This window comes from Dendrobates tinctorius, unplaced genomic scaffold (assembly GCF_039654945.1).
Source record: "Dendrobates tinctorius isolate UK_male_01 unplaced genomic scaffold, ASM3965494v1 ptg000307l, whole genome shotgun sequence".
NCBI lineage: Eukaryota > Metazoa > Chordata > Amphibia > Anura > Dendrobatidae > Dendrobates > Dendrobates tinctorius.
This window is the reverse complement of record NW_027361974.1, coordinates 1323047-1341829: the sequence shown is the minus strand read 5'-3', so window position 1 is coordinate 1341829 and position 18783 is coordinate 1323047. Positions and strand designations below refer to the sequence as shown.

At 50.4% G+C, this 18783-nt stretch overlaps 1 protein-coding gene across 3 annotated transcripts in view; it reads left to right on the top strand.

The window, feature by feature from the left end:
- ANKRD27 (ankyrin repeat domain 27) overlaps nucleotides 1-18526 on the top strand; it is a 35055-nt gene extending 16529 nt beyond the window's left edge. The window contains exons 3-29 of one of the 3 annotated variants that reach the window (XM_073560831.1): nucleotides 2885-2995; nucleotides 3117-3273; nucleotides 3360-3514; nucleotides 3723-3782; nucleotides 3885-3938; nucleotides 4016-4081; nucleotides 6050-6126; nucleotides 6288-6409; nucleotides 6803-6881; nucleotides 7184-7274; nucleotides 7347-7436; nucleotides 7539-7666; nucleotides 7927-8009; nucleotides 8205-8320; nucleotides 8669-8761; nucleotides 9391-9588; nucleotides 9770-9829; nucleotides 9941-10054; nucleotides 10273-10317; nucleotides 11264-11386; nucleotides 11506-11703; nucleotides 11985-12104; nucleotides 12187-12348; nucleotides 12771-12870; nucleotides 12992-13061; nucleotides 15182-15263; nucleotides 16861-18526. In XM_073560831.1, coding sequence (XP_073416932.1) covers nucleotides 2885-2995; nucleotides 3117-3273; nucleotides 3360-3514; nucleotides 3723-3782; nucleotides 3885-3938; nucleotides 4016-4081; nucleotides 6050-6126; nucleotides 6288-6409; nucleotides 6803-6881; nucleotides 7184-7274; nucleotides 7347-7436; nucleotides 7539-7666; nucleotides 7927-8009; nucleotides 8205-8320; nucleotides 8669-8761; nucleotides 9391-9588; nucleotides 9770-9829; nucleotides 9941-10054; nucleotides 10273-10317; nucleotides 11264-11386; nucleotides 11506-11703; nucleotides 11985-12104; nucleotides 12187-12348; nucleotides 12771-12870; nucleotides 12992-13061; nucleotides 15182-15263; nucleotides 16861-17325 — 3219 coding nt within the window. In that variant the 3' untranslated portion in view covers nucleotides 17326-18526. Of the gene's footprint in view, nucleotides 1-2884; nucleotides 2996-3116; nucleotides 3274-3359; nucleotides 3515-3722; nucleotides 3783-3884; nucleotides 3939-4015; nucleotides 4082-6049; nucleotides 6127-6287; nucleotides 6410-6802; nucleotides 6882-7141; nucleotides 7275-7346; nucleotides 7437-7538; nucleotides 7667-7926; nucleotides 8010-8204; nucleotides 8321-8668; nucleotides 8762-9390; nucleotides 9589-9769; nucleotides 9830-9940; nucleotides 10055-10272; nucleotides 10318-11263; nucleotides 11387-11505; nucleotides 11704-11984; nucleotides 12105-12186; nucleotides 12349-12770; nucleotides 12871-12991; nucleotides 13062-15181; nucleotides 15264-16860 lie in introns of all 3 variants that reach the window. The other 2 variants (XM_073560830.1, XM_073560829.1) reach the window with 2 other exon arrangements.
- The last annotated feature ends 257 nt before the right edge of the window (nucleotides 18527-18783 follow it).

Genomic DNA, 18783 nt, shown 5'->3' with positions numbered 1-18783 from the left:
TCTTTACCACCTACAATGTTAATTACTGGCAATGTGCTTGTTCATTAACTACCCCCCCCACCCTCCCCACTGCCTCAGTTTACTGCAGAGCTGGATGAGCCGTGTGACACTGAACAATGACATCCTGGTAATAATAACATTTCTACAATTAGTGCAAGAAAGGAATAGAATAATTAGTCAGCAGACCTCAAATGTAGTACATTCGTCAGAACAGTGAGTGCAGCTCTGGGGTATAATACAGGATGTAACTCAGGATCAGTAATGTAATGTATGTACACAGTGACTGCACCAGCAGAATAGTGAGTGCAGCTCTGGAGTATAATACAGAATGTAACTCAGGATCAGTAATGTATGTACACAATGACTGCACCAGCAGAATACTGAGTGCAGCTCTGGGGTATAATACAGGAGGTAACTCAGGATCAGTAATGTATGTATACAGTGACTGCACCAGCAGAATACTGAGTGCAGCTCTGGGGTATAATACAGGATGCAACTCAGGATCAGTCACTGATCAGTAATGTAATATTTTTTTTTTTCTGGTATTTTGACTTTTTTTGAACAGTAATCTCTTGTAGATCCCTGTGACTTTCCCGTAGAGGTTGTCTCCCTCCTTCCTTTCCCCCCAGAGGCCGTGCAGTGACGGGGGCAAAACCAGTCTGGTCTTGTGGTTCGTCCTGTGACCGTTGTGTGGTGCAGATGATGACCCCAGCCTGAGGCCGCCTCTGTTCTCCCTGCAGACAGTGATCATGGCTTCTCGCGTCTTCGCTCCTCCTGATAACTGTAGAGAATTCCTAGATCCAGCGTCTGATGATCTGTAGCAGAAGGTTTACACCAGCTTGTGTATCCGCCTGAACCGTCTCCATCTTGTGCCCATAGCTCAGTCCCGAGGTCATGTGACCGATGTCGCTATTCATTCGCAATTTCTTGGCTTTTCCGTGTATCTTATTATCCCACCAGAGGCTTCAAACACGGCGTGACATCTGCTCCATTCTGGGGTCATTATACACTGCTCATAAAAATAACGGGAACACTTAAACAACAGAATATAACTCCACGTAAACCAAACTTCTGTGCAATCATACTATCCACTTAGGAAGCAACACTGACTGACAATCAATTTCACATGCTGTTGTGCAAATGGAATAGACAACAGATGGAAATTATTGGCAATTATCAAGACCCCCCTCAATAAAGGAGTGGTTCTGCAGGTGGGGACCACAGACCACCTCTCAGTACCAATGCTTTCTGGCTGATGTTTTGGTCACTTTTGAATGTTGGTTGTGCTTTCACACTCGTGGTAGCATGAGACGGACTCTAGAACCCACACAAGTGGCTCAGGTAGTGCAGCTCATCCAGGATGGCACATCAATGCGAGCTGTGGCAAGAAGGTTTGCTGTGTCTGTCAGCGTTGTGTCCAGAGGCTGGAGGCGCTACCAGGAGACAGGCCAGTACACCAGGAGACGTGGAGGGGCTGTAGGAGGGCAACAAACCAGCAGCAGGACCGCTACTTCAGCCTTTGTGCAAGGAGGATCAGGAGCAGCAACTGTCAGAGCCCTGCAAAATGACCTCCAGCAGGCCACAAATGTGCATGTGTCTGCACAAACGGTTAGAAACCGACTCCATGAGGATGGTCTGAGGGCCTGACGTCCACAGATGGGAGTTGTGCCCACAGCCCAACACCGTGCAGGACGCTTGGCATTTGTCACAGAACACCAGGATTGGCAAATTCACCACTGGCTCCCTGTGCTCTTCACAGATGAAAGCAGGTTCACACTAAGCACATGTGACAGAGTCTGGAGATGCCGTGGAGAGCGATCTGCTGCCTGCAAAATCCTTCAGCATGACCAGTCTGGCAGTGGGTCAGTAATGGTGTGGGGTGGCATTTCTTTGGAGGGCCACAGAGTGTTGGGCTGTGAGCACAACCCCCATCTGTGGACGTCGGGCCCTCAGACCATCCTCATGGAGTCAGTTTCTAACTGTTTGTGCAGACACATGCATATTTGTAGCCTGCTGGAGGTCATTTTGCAGGGCTCTGGCAGTGCTCCTCCTGTACCTCCTTGCACAAAGGCTGAGATAGTGTTCCTGCTGCTGGGTTGTTGCCCTCCTACGGCCCCCTCCACGTCTACTGGCTTGTCTCCTGGTAGTGCCTCCAGCCTCTGGACACTACGCTGACAGACACAGCAAACCTTCTTGCCACAGCTCGCATTGATGTGCCATCCTGGATGAGCTGCACTACCTGAGCCACTTGTGTGGGTTGTAGAGTCCGTTTCATGCTACCACGAGTATGAAAGCACAACCAACATTCAAAAACGACCAAAACATCAGCCAGAAGCATTGGTACTGAGATGTGTTCTGTGGTCCCCACCTGCAGAACCACTCCTTTGAGTGTGTCTTGATGATTGCCAATAATTTCCATCTGTTGTCTATTCCATTTGCACAACAGCATGAGAAATTGATTGTCAATCAGTGTTGCTTCCTAAGTGGACAGTTTGATTTCACAGAAGTTTGATTTACTTGGAGTTATATTCTGTTGTTTAAGTGTTCCCTTTATTTTTTTTTTTGAGCAGTGTAGGATGAACAGCTGCCGAGGGCCAATTCCGAGAGCTGACGATTGTCCTGCTAGACTGGTGTAATGTAGGACAAGGCGTATTATACCGGTGCCTCCTGCGTACCCATATTATACCGGTGCCTCCTGCGTACCCATATTATACCGGTGCCTCCTGCGTACCCATATTATACCGGTGCCTCCTGCGTACCCATATTATACCGGCGCCTCCTGCGTACCCATATTATACCGGCGCCTCCTGCGTACCCATATTATACCGGCGCCTCCTGCGTACCTATGTTATTCCATATCTTCTTCTGTCTCCTCCTTATAAAGGTCCTGGTACCGTGTAAAGGAAGTCTGACGAGCAGCTTGTTCTCCACCTGTGCCCTGGACTCCTATGTCCTCAAACCCAATGATGGGGGGTTTCTGACTGAGAATGGCCGGGTGAGTATGTTAGATAAAATGCCTTTATTGGAGCTTGGCCGCCTGCTCTTTGCAACACGTGAAGAAGCAGAGCTGCAGTGTAAAGCATGGTGGGTTGTATCTGCTCCTTTATCTGTTCCAGGAGGTTTTCATTCAGGGGAATCTGGTTAAGCTCGGAGGCGGTTTCGGATATTCGCTCTCCGTGTCCGTTCTGTTTGAGGAGACGTTCTACAACGAGAAGGAAGAAAGCTTCAGCATCTTGTGCATCTCCCGACCTATCGAGAAGGACGAGAACCCAGGTACGAGGGCAGCGCCCCCTGCAGGAGTCCTGGCTGCCTCTGACCCCTGCGTATCCCCCCCTGCGTGTCTCACTCCTGTCTTTTAGACGACGTATCCGCCCCGTCCGCCTCTTGCACTTTAAAGAACCTAGACGACGTGAAGGAATTCTTGGGGAAGAACGTGGAGAAGTTCGACAAGAGCGTCGCGTCCTTCCGCAGCGCCTTCAAGGTGCACGAGAGGAAGAACCTGCGACACTACATAGTGAGTCCACACCCTCACATTTTGGGTTTTGTTTTTCCTTAAACCTTGCATTTTTCCGGCTGAGCTCTGCTGCATGTGAACATACCCCAAGTTGTGTTTCTCGTTTTGGATAGGTTTTAGCAGAGAATGACCGGTCAAACCAAGCACAGGCTTAGTCTCTGCTTCCGCACTTGTATCTCCTCTGACTTTTTCCCCTTTCCTCTCACAGGACTCGGTGAACACTCTATATACAAAATGTCTGCAGCATTTACTGCGGGATTCCCATCTGGTAAGAATGTAGCGGACACACAGCAGCTAATAACGCACAGGCCAATATGGCCGCCCGTCCCGTATACTGCACGTATGATCACTGTCACGTCTTCTGTTCCAGAGAACCATCGCAAAGCAAGAAACACAGATGAATCTGATGAAGCAAGCAGTGGAGGTACCGGGGTGACTCCTGAGCCGGGTCATCACAGGTACGTGCTCAGCCATCGTCACCGTCTGTCTCTTTCTGCGCAGATGTACGTCCACCACGGCATTTACGACCTGATCTTCAAGCAAGTGGGGACCCTGGAAGCAAGTGAGGTGGGTGATGAGATACAGGGCTGGAATCATAAGCCCACCCCGGGAAGCTGTGCTCTGTTCCCTGGTATAATATCAACTCCCCCTAGTGGTGGCCGCAGACAGGGTCTTGTCATGTATCTCTGTATACAGGGAGCTCCCCCTAGTGGTGGCTGCAGACAGGATCTTATCGTGTATCTCTGTATACAGGGAGCTCCCCCTAGTGGTGGCTGCAGGCAGGATCTTATCTTGTATCTATTTATACAGGGAGCTCCCCCTAGTGGTGGCTGCAGGCAGGATCTTATCATGTATGTCTGTATACAGGGAGCTCCCCCTAGTGGTGGCCGCCGACACAATCTTACCATGTTCTCCACTTATTACAAGCTTTTAATCCAAGCGAATGAAATGCTGATGGTTTGTTGCACAAGTTTAATGAGGTCTTAGAGCGGAGACCCATGACCAGGACCGCTGTCCGAGCAGAAAAACCACCCGACTAGATGCGTGTATAGACTTTCCGTATCTGTGTCTCTGTATCTTGTATGGTTTGCAGCAGATGGAGAGCTTTATTGAGAGATCTGCTCCGTGGCTGCGTCCTCTACCCCGCTGCGTGGTGGCGTCTGGCCTGCTGCGTGGCGTCCTCTGCTGCGTGGTGTCCTCTGCTGCATGGCGTCTTGTACCCCACTGTGTGGCGGCGTCTGGCCTGCTGCGTGGCGTCCTCTGCTGCATGGCGTCTTGTACCCCACTGTGTGGCTGCGTCTGGCCTGCTGCCTGGTGTCCTCTGCTGCATGGCGTCTTGTACCCCACTGTGTGGCGGCGTCTGGCCTGCTGCGTGGCGTCCTCTGCTGCATGGCGTATTGTACCCCACTGTGTGGCGGCGTCTGGCCTGCTGCGTGGCGTCCTCTGCTGCGTGGCGTCTTGTACCCCACTGTGTGGCGGCGTCTGGCCTGCTGCGTGGCGTCCTCTGCTGCGTGGCGTCTTGTACCCCACTGTGTGGCGGCGTCTGGCCTGCTGCATGGCGTCCTCTGCTGCATGGTGTCCTCTGCCCTGCTTTGTGGCGTCCTCTGCCCTGCTTTGTAGCGTCCTGTGCCCTGCTGCGTGTTGGCTCTGCTTTGTGGCGTCCTGTGCCCAGCTGCGTGGCGTCCTGTGCCCTGCTGCGTGGCGTCCTCTGCTGCATGGCGTCTTGTACCCCACTGTGTGGCGGCATCTGGCTTGCTGCGTGGCGTCCTCTTCTGCGTGGCGTCTTGTACCCCATTGTGTGGCGGCGTCTGGCCTGCTGCATGGCGTCCTCTGCTGCATGGCGTCTTGTACCCCACTGTGTGGCGGCGTCTGGCTTGCTGCGTGGCGTCCTCTTCTGCGTGGCGTCTTGTACCCCATTGTGTGGCGGCGTCTGGCCTGCTGCATGGCGTCCTCTGCTGCATGGCGTTCTCTGCCCTGCTTTGTGGCGTCCTGTGCCCAGCTGCGTGGCGTCCTGTGCCCAGCTGCGTGGCGTCCTCTGCTGCATGGCGTCTTGTACCCCACTGTGTGGCGGCGTCTGGCTTGCTGCATGGCGTCCTCTGCCCTGCTTTGTGGCGTCCTCTGCCCTGCTTTGTGGCGTCCTGTGCCCAGCTGCGTGGCGTCCTTTGCCCTGCTGCGTGGCGTCCTCTTCTGCGTGCCGTCTTGTACCCCACTGTGTGGCGGCGTCTGGCCTGCTGCGTGGCGTCCTCTGCTGCATGGCGTCCTCTGCCCTGCTGCGTGGCGTCCTCTGCTGCATGGCGTCCTCTGCCCTGCTTTGTGGCATCCTGTACCCCGCTGCGTGGCGTCCTGTGCCCTGCTGCGTGTAGGCCCTGTAGCGTGGCGGCCCTGCTGTGTGGTGGCCTCGTCTATGCTGCATCTGCACTTGTATCGCAGGCGGCGGTCTCTGTAATCCGTATTACCAGGCATTTGGTGCCATTCTTCTCCGTCTGCCGGCCCGCTCGATCTCTCACTAATTATCAGTCTGGATCTAATTGCCAGGATGCTGCCTTTAACAAGATTACGAGGAGTCTTCAGGACCTGCAACAGAAGGATATCGGCGTTAAGACCGAGTTCAGGTAAGGAGGAGCCGCAAGGTGACCGGGGATATGGATCAGATGAGATCGAGAGGTTGCAAAGGTCTGCACGCCCCCGGTATGTTAGAGATCTCATCTCTCCAGTCTCGGTGATTGGATCATTGGGGCCATGGAGACATTTTAACTGTCGGTGTCTCTTGCAGCATTAACATTCCTCGCGCTAAGCGAGTCCTCGGCCACCTGAACCGCTGCACGTCCCCCCAGCAGAAGCTGCTGTGCCTGAAGAAAGTGGTGCAGACCATCATGCATTCTCCCAGCCAGAGAGGTAAGCGGGGTCCGCCCCGGAGCAAGGCTGCCATCTCGGATTAACCCACGTCTGTCCTATGTTGGGTGCGAATGTCTATCTGTGCAGGACGGAGCAGGCCATCTACAGGTGACAGCGTGTCTTTGCTAGCGGCGGCGTTTAAATGGTGGCAGTGTGTGGGCCCATAAGTTATCATGGCTGCCGGGGGCCCCATGTCGCCATTTTGGTGCTGGACCTTATAGGAGACCCCTAATGTCACCCCGCACCGGTCCTTCCAGTGTCTAAGAAAATGTTAATGACAAAACTATCTTTTTAATATTTTTCTTATCTTTTTTGGTATCACAATTTCTTATTTTGCGCCATTTCAACCAAATTTTAACTTTTTTTTTTTTTTTTTCCTCCTATCGGTTGCAGTGAACATGGAGACGATGTGCGCCGACGACCTTCTGTCCGTGCTGCTCTACCTGCTTGTGAAAACAGAGATTCCAAACTGGTAGGTAGTCACTGACTGGATTAAAGGGGTTGTCCAGGCCCTTCAGGTTCGGATAGATGTGCAATATTAGATTGGTGGTGATCAGGGCACAGCAGCTGGAGATGCCCCATGTACAGAGCCAGATTGGCACCCCGTGGTAGTGTCCGTCGTCGGGTGCTCATCTCCTATTAAAATGAATGCAGTACCACAGACCACCTGTGGACAGGGGTGGCGCTAAGCTAAAGCAGCCCTTTTTTTTTTTTTTTTTTTTGCTTTTCCAGGATGGCAAACCTGAGTTACATCAAAAATTTCCGCTTCTGCAGCACGGCCAAGGATGAGCTGGGTTACTGCCTGACGTCCGTGGAGGCGGCCATCGAATATATCCGACAGGGACACCTGACCCAGGCCGCAGCCGTGAGTAAGATGGATATCGGTCGGGTCTTTTTACTTTTCCAGTTTAAAGGGATTTTCTATACATTCTCTTAGGATCCCGATGGAAGCGATAAATCCCCGCTCTGGCAGAGACTGAACCTGCTGTCCAGGACCTCCTCTGCCCCCATCGACTGTTTATTCCAGGTGAGTGGCGTCGGCGCAGTCCTGTACCCAGTAGTCGCCCACCTGTACAGTGCTGGGATTGCTGGGACCTCTGGTACCTCTGTTTCACTTTCTACCATGCAGCACATTGCCTCTGGCAACAAAGAAGAGGTGGAGAAGATGCTGAACCAAGGAGATGCGGATGAGGAAGTCGTGCAGAAGATGTGTCACCCGCTCTGCTCCTGCGACAGCTGCGACAAGCTGGCGTCTGGGTAAAGGCTTCTTAAAGGGGAAGTTCTGTCGATCAGTATCACATTGACAGGGAATGTTGCCCTTCACCTGCGACCGGTGCAGAGATCTGACATTTGTAATATGGCGCCACCTGGTGTTCATGGTGTATATCCATGCACACGTCCACCTGATGTGCCGAGTGGTCGCACATGCGCAGTCTCTCATCCTCCATCTCTCGGGAGGTGGACGATCGACATTTTACAGCACTAATTTTTTTTTCCCTCCTTTATTTCTTTCTTAGGAAGTTAAATGACACTTCTATCGTGACTCCGCTTTCTCGAGATGATCGGGGTTACACCCCCCTTCACATCGCAGCGATTTGCGGTAAGCCCCCTTATTACTTGCCCTTTTCGGATTGCTGCGCCCGGCCGTTGGCCTCGTTCACACTGACGCGTTCTGTCTGAGGCCTCCCGCTGGCGCAGGATCGCAGGCGGAGATTTGAGACCCCCCCCCCTCGTATACAGGGCGCAGAGACGTTATCCCGCTGTTCACACCTTCACGTCGTCCTTCTTTTTCTAGGCCAGTCTCAGTTTATCGATCTCCTGATCTGTAAAGGCGCAGTGGTGAACGCCACCGATTACCACGGCTCCACGCCGCTTCACCTCGCCTGCCAGAAAGGACACCAGAAGATCGCGGTGAGTCAGCGGAGGCCGAGCGCGCACACATGGTGCTCCCCGGGGTCCTGAAACACTCTGTGCTGCTAAAAGACCCCATTATTTACACTACCTCATTAGTATAAATGTCGCTAGCTCTTCTAAAATCCGCACACTCCCCTCCTGAAAGGCTCTGTGCTGCTGCGGAGCCTCCCTCCTTCCATTGTAAGCAGACACTACAGTTCACCCTTTTCTAACACCAGGTCGTCATATATGGCAGCAGGAGACTTGGAGAATTGAATGGCCGGTTTATCGTGCGTCCGAAGGTTTTTCCTGAATTTTTTTTTTTTTATTTATTTTTGATTTTTTTTTTTTTTCTTGAATTTTTAGCTGCTCTTGTTACATTACAAGGCGAGCCGAGACATCCAGGATAACAATGGGAACACCCCGCTGCACCTGGCCTGCACGCACGGACATGAAGATGTGAGTACACGCAAGGGTGCGATAGCGCTTCGAGGGGCTGGGCTGTCCGGCGCCGCCTCTGGCCGGCCATAGTTGCCCAGGTTTCTCAGGGTGGAACGTTGGCTTTCTCGGGGTGGGATATTTGGGGGGGGGAGGGGGGACCTTGGCTATCTTGGGGTGGGATATTTGGGGGGGGATTTGAGATTGTGTTTTTTTTTCTGGGTGGGATAATTTGTAGAGGGGAGGTGGGTTTCTCAGGTGGAATATGTGGGACGGTGGCTTTCTCTGGGTGGGATATTCGGGGGCGTGGGACAGTGGCTTTCTCTGGGCGGGATATTGGGGGGTGGGACGTTGGCTTTCTCTGGGCGGGATATTCGGGGGGTGGGACGTTGGCTTTCTCATGGTGGAATATTTGAGGTGGTGGGACGGTGGCTTTATCGGGGTGGGATATTCGGGGGGGGTGGGACGTTGGCTTTCTCGAGGTGGGATATGTGATGCGGTGGGACAGTGGCTTTATCAGGGTGGTATATTCGGGGGGGTCGGTGGCGTTCTCAGGGTGGGATATTCTGGCCGCGGTGGGATGTTGGCTTTCTCTGGGTGCCCCTCTGGATGCGGTGCCAGCACCGATTACCTGTACCCTCTTCTTCCAGTGTGTGAAGGCTTTAGTCTATTACGATGTCACCTCTTGTAGACTGGATTGTGGGAATGAGAAGGGCGACTCCGCGCTGCACATCGCCGCCCGCTGGGGCTATCAGCCCATTATTGAGGTGCTGCTACAGAACGGAGCCGACACAAACAAAGCCAACAGGAGGAAGGAGACGCCGCTGCACTGCGCGCTCAACTCCAAGGTAATGCCGCCGCGTCCTAGACATTAGTGGAACACTGCCAAGAGCTGAGGGTTTGCTACAATTGCATCCCATCTAATCCTCTGCGGGGAAATATATATGACACATTGTAGCGAACCATCGCTGCTGACCAACCCAAAACCAGTACTTCTGATTAGCACATCGTTCTCACTTTCTCTCCTAGATTCTGTCCATCATGGAGTCTGCCCAAGTGGGGGACACCAGGAGGCCGAGTAATTCAGAGGTAAGACGTGGCGACGGAGCCGTAGACTAGACACCAGATCTGCTTTCTGTCTATTCACGTCACCCCCCCCCCCCCCCCCCCCTTGTCTCTTTACGGTGGGTTTCGGTGCAGTCTCTCAGCCAGTCCCCTCCTCGGTCGGCGGACACCATCAGCAGAGATTCCTCTGACTCCAGCCTTTCCTCGCCTTCCACCAGGCAAGATGACGTCAGAAGCAAATACAAGGAGGTAACGTCATCATTCCCGTAGGGAGCGATAAGCGGCCATAATATCCCCGACACTGCTGATCCAGTGATAGAGGGCGATAATCGTCCAACCTAGACCACCCTGGTGTTTTCCCAGTGGCAGCAGATGATGGGGGTTGGCTTCCCACCCCATAGATTAAGGGGTGGCTCATTACATCCGCACTCCTTCCATTAATGATTAATACATATGTATTCTTTTAGGTGGAGAAACTCTTACGAGCCGTCTCCGATGGGGACCTGGAAATGGTACGGCACTTTGGAAAAATGATGCAGGTGTATGGGGCGATCTCGGGATTGGTGTCGTACAGCCGGCACATGCCGCCAGCAGCAGAGATCAGAGCCAGCTCCAAATGCTGCTGTTGAACCACTTAAATGCTGCTGTCAATGTCTGTAAGGAAAAAAAATCACAGCCACTTAGAAATACACAGCAGGCGAAATAAGTATTGCGCACGTCACCAATTTTGTAAGTGAATCTACTTCTAAAGGTGCCATCGACATGAAATTCTCACCAGATGTGGGTACCCATCCAATCCACACAGGCAAAGAAATCACCATAGATGTCCATAAATCATGTGTAATATTGATCAATACTTTTTCCCTATTTCCTTGAACACATGAAGGAAGAGAGTTGCAAAAAGGCCATAGAAACTCCATGACATCGGCTGACATATATCCATATTAGAAAGTAATTTTGCCACTTAGTGACAAATATCAGCTGGTTCAACTGATGGCCTATAAAAAGGCATCTCCTCACACAAGCAACATATCATGATGGGTAAAACCTGTGAGCCGTCTCATGACCTTTGCAACCTTATTGTTGCAAATCATACTGATGGCATTGGTTACATTAGAATTTCTAAACTACTGAAGGTTCCAGTGAGCACGATTTACAACATACAAACGAAGCCTGGGAGATCATGGTGGCGAGATAATGGCAGCACTGTGATGATTTTTGCTGCTCGGCATATTTTGCATTACACTTCGACCGTTCCGTTGAGGGGTCGTCCATGTAATACGAGGACTTGTCCAGTGCCCCCGGAAGGGAATGTCTCTTTCTGGCTTGCAGGCTGAGCAAAGCACCTAAGGGACATATGGGCAGAAGTTGTCTGGATATCTGTTTCAGAGGACCACCACTCCTGTCATTGCAGTGTGTAGTATCATCTATCCCATAGGCTGTTTTCTCTGCCCGCAGGTCCGCTACCTCCTGGAGTGGGTGGATGATGACTACGATGATGAACCAGAGGACTGTTTGGTTGGGAACATGGAGTTTTGTCATCCCCTGTGCCAGTGTCGCACGTGTGGCCCTGTTCAGAAGGTCAGTCCTTATAGGAACCACCCTTTTAAATTTCAAGTGACTTTCTAATTGGGTACCCAGCAATGCCCAGTCATTCCTATGGGCATTGCTGATTGGCGAAGTTGGCTTTGCGTTTGCAGAAGCTGAGCAGGATTCCCAGCAGTGGTCTTGGGGTCAACATGAGCAGCCGGGATGGGTTCACCCCCCTACACATCGCAGCCCTGCACGGTCATTACGTCCTCGTGAATCTGCTCCTGAAACACGGGGCTCACGTGGATGCCAAGAACGGAAACCGGGCTCTTCCTCTGCACTTGGCCTGCCACAAGGGCCATCTCGAGGTGAGTTGTGTGCGGGCGTCCTACATCAGGTGGGCTTGTAAGGAGGGTCTTGGTAGCCGAACCTGACTCTTACACGGGGGTACCAGCGTCGATCACCATTTTAGTGGGGCGCCCTTTGGCCCCTATGACTTGATGATGGAGTGCAGATATGTTGAGGGTCCTTTTGGGAGACTCGCTTTCTGCCATCTGTCATCCCCTGCCTTTGGTGGGCTTCATTGGAGGTTGTGGCTTTTGGAAAAAGGGGAGGCAAAAATTGGGTGTAAAGTTAATGTATTTTCCAGGTGGTAAAGATCCTGATGGAGATCAGCGCAGGAAAGGACAAGAAGGACGCGAATGGGAACACGCCACTAATATACGCCTGCGTGGCCGGCCACCTAGAGATGGCGACTCAATTACTGGAGGTGCAAAAAAGTCACCGATCGTGGAAGATCTCTGCTTTATAATCCTCTACCGCCCCCTCATTTCTTTTTTCCCCGTCTCCAGCATGGAGCGTCTGTAAATCTCGGCAATGTAAAAGGGAACACCGCTCTCCACGAGGCCGTCCGCAGGAATCACGAGGGTTTAGTCAAGCTGCTTTTATTGTACGGGGCCTCGGCGGACGTGAGGAACAAGCGACAATACTCCCCGCTGGATTTTGCAAAGGAGGTAAGTATTTGTATTATTGACTTCTCACCACTAGGTGGAGCTGGCTGAATATGAGCTATGCAGTGTACTGTAATATAAAGCAGTATACAGAGAGCTCCCTCTGGTGGCGGATACAGACTTTGTATTATTATATATATATTTTTTTTATATCTTTTTAATTTTTATTGTTTTTTATTTTTTCCAAGTCCATGCTGGAAACATAGAGCTCTCTATTATAAAAAAAAAAAAAAAAAAAAAAAAAAAAATAGAAATATGATGACTTCAAAAATATATAAAATGGTCAATTAGTACCTTCATCAATTTCTAAGGGGCCTTTTGAACCCCTCCACACATGGTAAGAGATTACCGCCGCAGAGCGAACACTCTGTTGGAGGTTTTTCAATTGACCCAAAACGTCTAAAATGATGTTTTATTGATCACAGAACTTCCGAATCCAACACCTGCTCTCTGCCTCCAACCAAACGACGACGGACGGCGGGGCAGCGACGTCCGAGGAGCAGCCTGGCCGCATCCGGAAAAAGTGTGAGAAGAAGCTTCATCCCCTATAATCCTGTCTTTTCTATTTCTTTATCGCTGCGTCTGCAACATTCATCTGCGATAATGTAATAATAAGAGTCAACTAAAATGCTTTTATCGCTTTCAGCATCGACCTCTAGTCCAACCGTCTCAGGAGCTCCTGTCACTCCCGGGAAAGCCGATGTTCCACCATCCAAGTAAGTTTTATCTAAAATACTTAGGATCAGTATAGGATACGTATGAGTTACATAACTGTATGATACCCCAGAGCTGCACTCCCTCTTCTGCTGGTGCAGTCACTGTGTACATACATTACTGATCCTGAGTTACATCCTGTATTATACCCCAGAGCTGCGCTCACTATTCTGCTGGTGCAGTCACTGTGTACATACATTACATTACTGATCCTGAGTTACATCCTGTATTATACCCCAGAGCTGCACTCAGTATTCTGCTGGTGCAGTCACTGTATACATACATTACTGATCCTGAGTTACATCCTGTATTATACTCCAGAGCTGCACTCACTATTCTGCTGGTGCAGTCACTGTGTACATACATTATATTACTGATCCTGAGTTACCTCCTGTATTATACTCCAGAGCTGCACTCACTATTCTGCTGGTGCAGTCACTGTGTACATACATTACTGATCCTGAGTTACATCCTGTATTATACCCCAGAGCTGCACTCACTATTCTGCTGGTGCAGTCACTGTATACATACATTACTGATCCTGAGTTACATCCTGTATTATACTCCAGAGCTGCACTCACTATTCTGCTGGTGCAGTCACTGTGTACATACATTACATTACTGATCCTGAGTTACCACCTGTATTATACTCCAGAGCTGCACTCACTATTCTGCTGGTGCAGTCACTGTGTACATACATTACTGATCCTGAGTTACCACCTGTATTATACTCCAGAGCTGCACTCACTATTCTGCTGGAGCAGTCACTGTGTACATACATTACTGATCCTGAGTTACCACCTGTATTATACTCCAGAGCTGCACTCACTATTCTGCTGGTGCAGTCACTGTGTACATACATTACTGATCCTGAGTTACCACCTGTATTCTACTCCAGAGCTGCACTCACTATTCTGCTGGTGCAGTCACTGTGTACATACATTACATTACTGATCCTGAGTTACATCCTGTATTCTACTCCAGAGCTGCACTCACTATTCTGCTGGTGCAGTCACTGTGTACATACATTACATTACTGATCCTGAGTTACATCCTGTATTATACTCCAGAGCTGCACTCACTATTCTGCTGGTGCAGTCACTGTGTACATACATTACATTACTGATCCTGAGTTACATCCTGTATTATACTCCAGAGCTGCACTCACTATTCTGCTGGTGCAGTCACTGTGTACATACATTACATTACTGATCCTGAGTTACCTCCTGTATTATACCCCAGAGCTGCACTCACTATTCTGCTGGTGCAGTCACTGTGTACATACATTACTGATCCTGAGTTATATCCTGTATTCTACTCCAGAGCTGCACTCACTATTCTGCTGGTGCAGTCACTGTGTACATACATTACTTTACTGATCCTGAGTTACATCCTGTATTCTACTCCAGAGCTGTACTCACTATTCTGCTGTCTTCTTGTTGTCGCTCCTTCCTTCTCGCCCTGTGTGCGCCTCTGGGCCCGCTTCTCGCCCTGGGTGCGCCTCTGGGCCCGCTTCTCGCCCTGGGCCCGCTTCTCGCCCTGTGTGCGCCTCTGGGCCCGCTTCTCGCCCTGTGTGCGCCTCTGGGCCCGCTTCTCGCCCTGTGTGCGCCTCTGGGCCCGCTTCTCGCCCTGTGTGCGCCTCTGGGCCCGCTTCTCGCCCTGTGTGCGCCTCTGGGCCCGCTTCTCGCCCTGTGTGCGCCTCTGGGCCCGCTTCTCGCCCTGGGTACGCCTCTGGGCCCGCTTCTCGCCCTGGGTACGCCTCTCCTTTCTCCTAGTAGTTCAGGCTCAGGAGATTTGTTGAGTTGCTGCAGTCTCAGGATTTGTGCATTATCCTTAGTGGGAGTGATAGTCGTGGCTTTCAGCTCTGGCAGATGGCTTCTGCTTCTGCTGCTGCCTCCTACGTGAGGAGTAAAGCAGATTTGGTGATTTTCTTTTTTTTGCATTTACTATAATTAGAGGGATATCCCCGGCTTTAGTTGTTGCAGAAGCCATAGTAAGCAGCTGGTAGCGCTGAGGTCGGTGCGAGCCCCTCTCAGTGCACGGGACCCTCCGCCATTAGTCATAAAGGGATTGTCTGAAGTGGACCGTCCCTTTTTATTCTTCTCTCATCTCTTAATTTAAGTTTTTCTTTCAGATCCACAACTGAGAAGATAATAAGAAGAGATCAGAGTATGCCTAACTTTGATGATGCTTTTATCAATCAGGTGTGTATTTCTTTAACCCCTTAATGTCCAATGACGGACACAGTCCGTCATCAGACATTTCCCCTGCTTTGATGAGGGCTCCGGCGCTGAGCCCGCATCAAAGCCGGGACATGTCAGCTGTTATGAACAGCTGACATGTGCCCGCAATAGGCGCTAGCGGAATCGCCGTCCGCCCGCTCCTATTAACTAGTTAAATGCCGCTGTCAAACGCTGACAGCGGGCATTTAAATAGCATTTCCGGCCGCCGAGCCGGAAATGACGTCATCGCCGACCCCCATCACGTGATCGGGGGTCGGCGTCATGTTGCCTGGACAACCAGAGGTCTCTATCAGACCTCTATGGTTGTTCCAGGCATATGGCTTTCAGCGCCACCCGGTGGTCGGCGCTGAAAGCACAGCAGTAAATCTGCTACATATGGACGATCTGCTAATCGCCCATATGTAGCAGAGCCGATCGGGTTGCGCAAGCTTCTAGCCTCCTATGGAGGCTATTGAAGCATGCCAAAAGTAAAAAAAAAAAAAAAAAAAAGTTTAAAAATAAAAAAAAATTAAAAAAACTAAAAGTTCAAATCACCCCCCTTTCGCCCCAATCAAAATAAAACAGTAAAAAAAAAATCCCACATACACATATTAGGTATCGCCACGTTCAGAATCGCCCGATCAATAAAAAAAAGCATTAACCCGATCACTAAACGGCGTAGCGAGAAAAAAATTCAAAACGCCAGAATTACGTTTTTTTGGTCACCAAGACATTGCATTAAAATGCAATAACGGGCGATCAAAAGAATGTATCTGCACAAACATGGTATCATTAAAAACGTCAGTCCGGCACGGAAAAAATAAGCCCTCACCCGACCCCAGATCATGAAAAATGGAGACGCTACGGGTCTCGGGAAAATTGCGCAATTTTTTATTTTTTTTTTAAGCAAACTTTGGAATTTTTTTTCACCACTTAGATAAAAGAGGCCATAGACATGTTTGGTGTCTATGAACTCGTAATGACCTGGAGAATCATAATGGCAGGTCAGATTTAGCATCTAGTGAACCTAACAAAAAAGCCAAGCAAAAAACAAGTGTGGGATTGCACTTTTTTTGCAACTTCACCGCACTTGGAATTTTTTTCCCGTTTTCGAGTACACGATATAGTAAAACCAATGGTATCCTTTAAAAGTTCAACTTGTCCTGCAAAAAATAAGCCCTCACATGGCCATATAAAAGGAAAAATAAAAAAATTATGGCTCTGGAAAGAAGGGGAGGGGAAAAATGAAAATATAAAACCAAAAATACCCCTGGTCGTTAAGGGGTTAATGAGCCTTAAAGGGGTTGTTCAACAGGAAAAAGAATTTTAGGTAGGGCGTCATGTTAGCTGAATATATAGAGGGCACAGCACCTACATCCTGCAACCTCGGAGGGTTATGTTCTAGGATTCTTCATCTCCACACCCCAGAACAGCGCCACCCTTGTCCATAGGCTGTGTTCGGTATTGCAGCTGGGTTCCATTTTTGTCTTGACAGTTTGGCCCACACTGTGGCGCTGTTTCTCACATCCGCAGCATTGTTAGAGTTAACCTCTCACTGTCTGTCTTTCTGTCCTCGCAGCTCTCCATCCAAAGACGGGAGGACGGGACTCTGAATCCAGATGGCACCCGGAGTTGCGCCGAATTCATAGGAGGTGGAAAAGATGAGTTGGGCTCCGCTCTAAGGGCCGTATACTCCGCCAGGAGGCACAGCCTGCACGTAGCGTGCGGAACGGACACTGACGAGAGCGTAAGCGACATCAGCGACTCTCCGAACAGGACAGATATTGGCTCTCCGCTCTCCAAAACCTGCGACCTGGAAAGGGAAGAGGAGCTGTCTGAAATCCACTGCCTGAAAGGTGCAGCCGCTGCCCCCGATACCGCGAAGCTGGAGGACCTGGACTGCTCCGGGGGTCCGGACTGCTCTTGTGTAGCCTGCACTCTGGTCGTGGAGTCATCGTGGTCTGTGATTGACTCTTGCAGCCCGGGCCGCTGTGACACTTCAGGACAGGAAGACCCCGCTGCTGTCGGTACTGGTCGGGCTTAACGGAGATCATAGCTGCTATGTGTTGTGGGGTCTGAGCCGAGCGATCGGGACCCCTCTGCTGTATGTGACATCGTCCAGTGAATGTGTCACTCTACCACACACCGGTCACAGAGCGGTCAGTGTACGCGCACCCCCACCCGACGGAAGCGAAAGATCAGAAACGTGAGGACCGCTGACTCCAGCCAGGTCGGGCCTTGCTCCGATACTCTCAGCATTCTCCCTTTTTGCAGGGTGTTTTATTTTTCCCTTAATCGGAGTTTCCCTGTAGTTTATAATTCCTCCAAAACGAAAAATCACCTGTCGCCATAGTCACTTTTATCCCCCCTCCCCATAGCCCAATTCTTTCCACATTAATTTATCACTGGTATCACACCCAGGGTGCAATCACACAATTTGGTAATTGGGCAGGAAGTTCCTTATTGTCGGCAGTGATGGGATCATTGTAAGAGGTTTCCAGGCGTTTAATACAATTTCACTTTTTTTTTTTTTTATAACCTTTTAAGGATGTGGGATGGGCTGCTGCTTTCATCCATTATAGGGGGTCTTGCTAGAAAGTCCACTAGTTACTACTGATGCTTCAGCGGCCGTGCAACGTCTATAATGGTGGAGCCGTACCATCGCCGGTCAGGCTGCATGCAACGGACAGTAAGGGTGGAGCCGTACCATCGCTGGTTGGGCTGTGCAGTGACGGTGAAGCCGTACTACTGCCGGCTAGGCTGTGTGTGTAGTGGACGGTGGCGGTGGAGCCATACTGTCGCTGGCTTATATGTGTGTTATAGATCTATTCACATTGATCACAATCACAGGAATGAATTAGACATACAAGTGGTGGAGCAACAGACCAGACTTTGCAGATCACTCGTAGCTCTGTGCCAGCTCCTACTCATCCCCGCTGGGGCAGACTTTATCCTTCAGTGCTTCTCATCTCCGTGCCACTTGTCACATTGATGTTGCCCATGCTTTATGGTATTGCCGCAATTTTTAACAACTGATCTGGTGAAGTGTTGTATGATGTGGACTGATTCCCTACCAATCTCCCCGTCACTTCCTCCTATGGGCACAGGATTGGAGAGTTCCTGGGTTGGTCCCGTTCACTAGTGGATGAAATGTCTATTTTTCTACATAATTTATGGATGCGGAGTTTTTCTGACGTGCCTTTCACCTGTGCCAAATACTAAACACAATAAAAGACGTGACAGAATCTGCTGCTTTACTGGGGATGTTGGGGGTTGTACTCCAGGAAGAAGAAGTTGTTGTAGGTACTTCTGCTTCCAAGCGATGGCGGATAGAAAACTCAGATGCAGCGTATACTGCTAGGGGTCAACTAGACCAAATGCATTTTCGTTTTTTGCTCCCATTCTTTGCAGAGCCATAACTTTTCCCCCCCCTCCCCCCGTCATTATGGCTGTGTGAGGCCTTGTTTATTGCAGGACGAGTTGTACTATTGAACTTCACCAT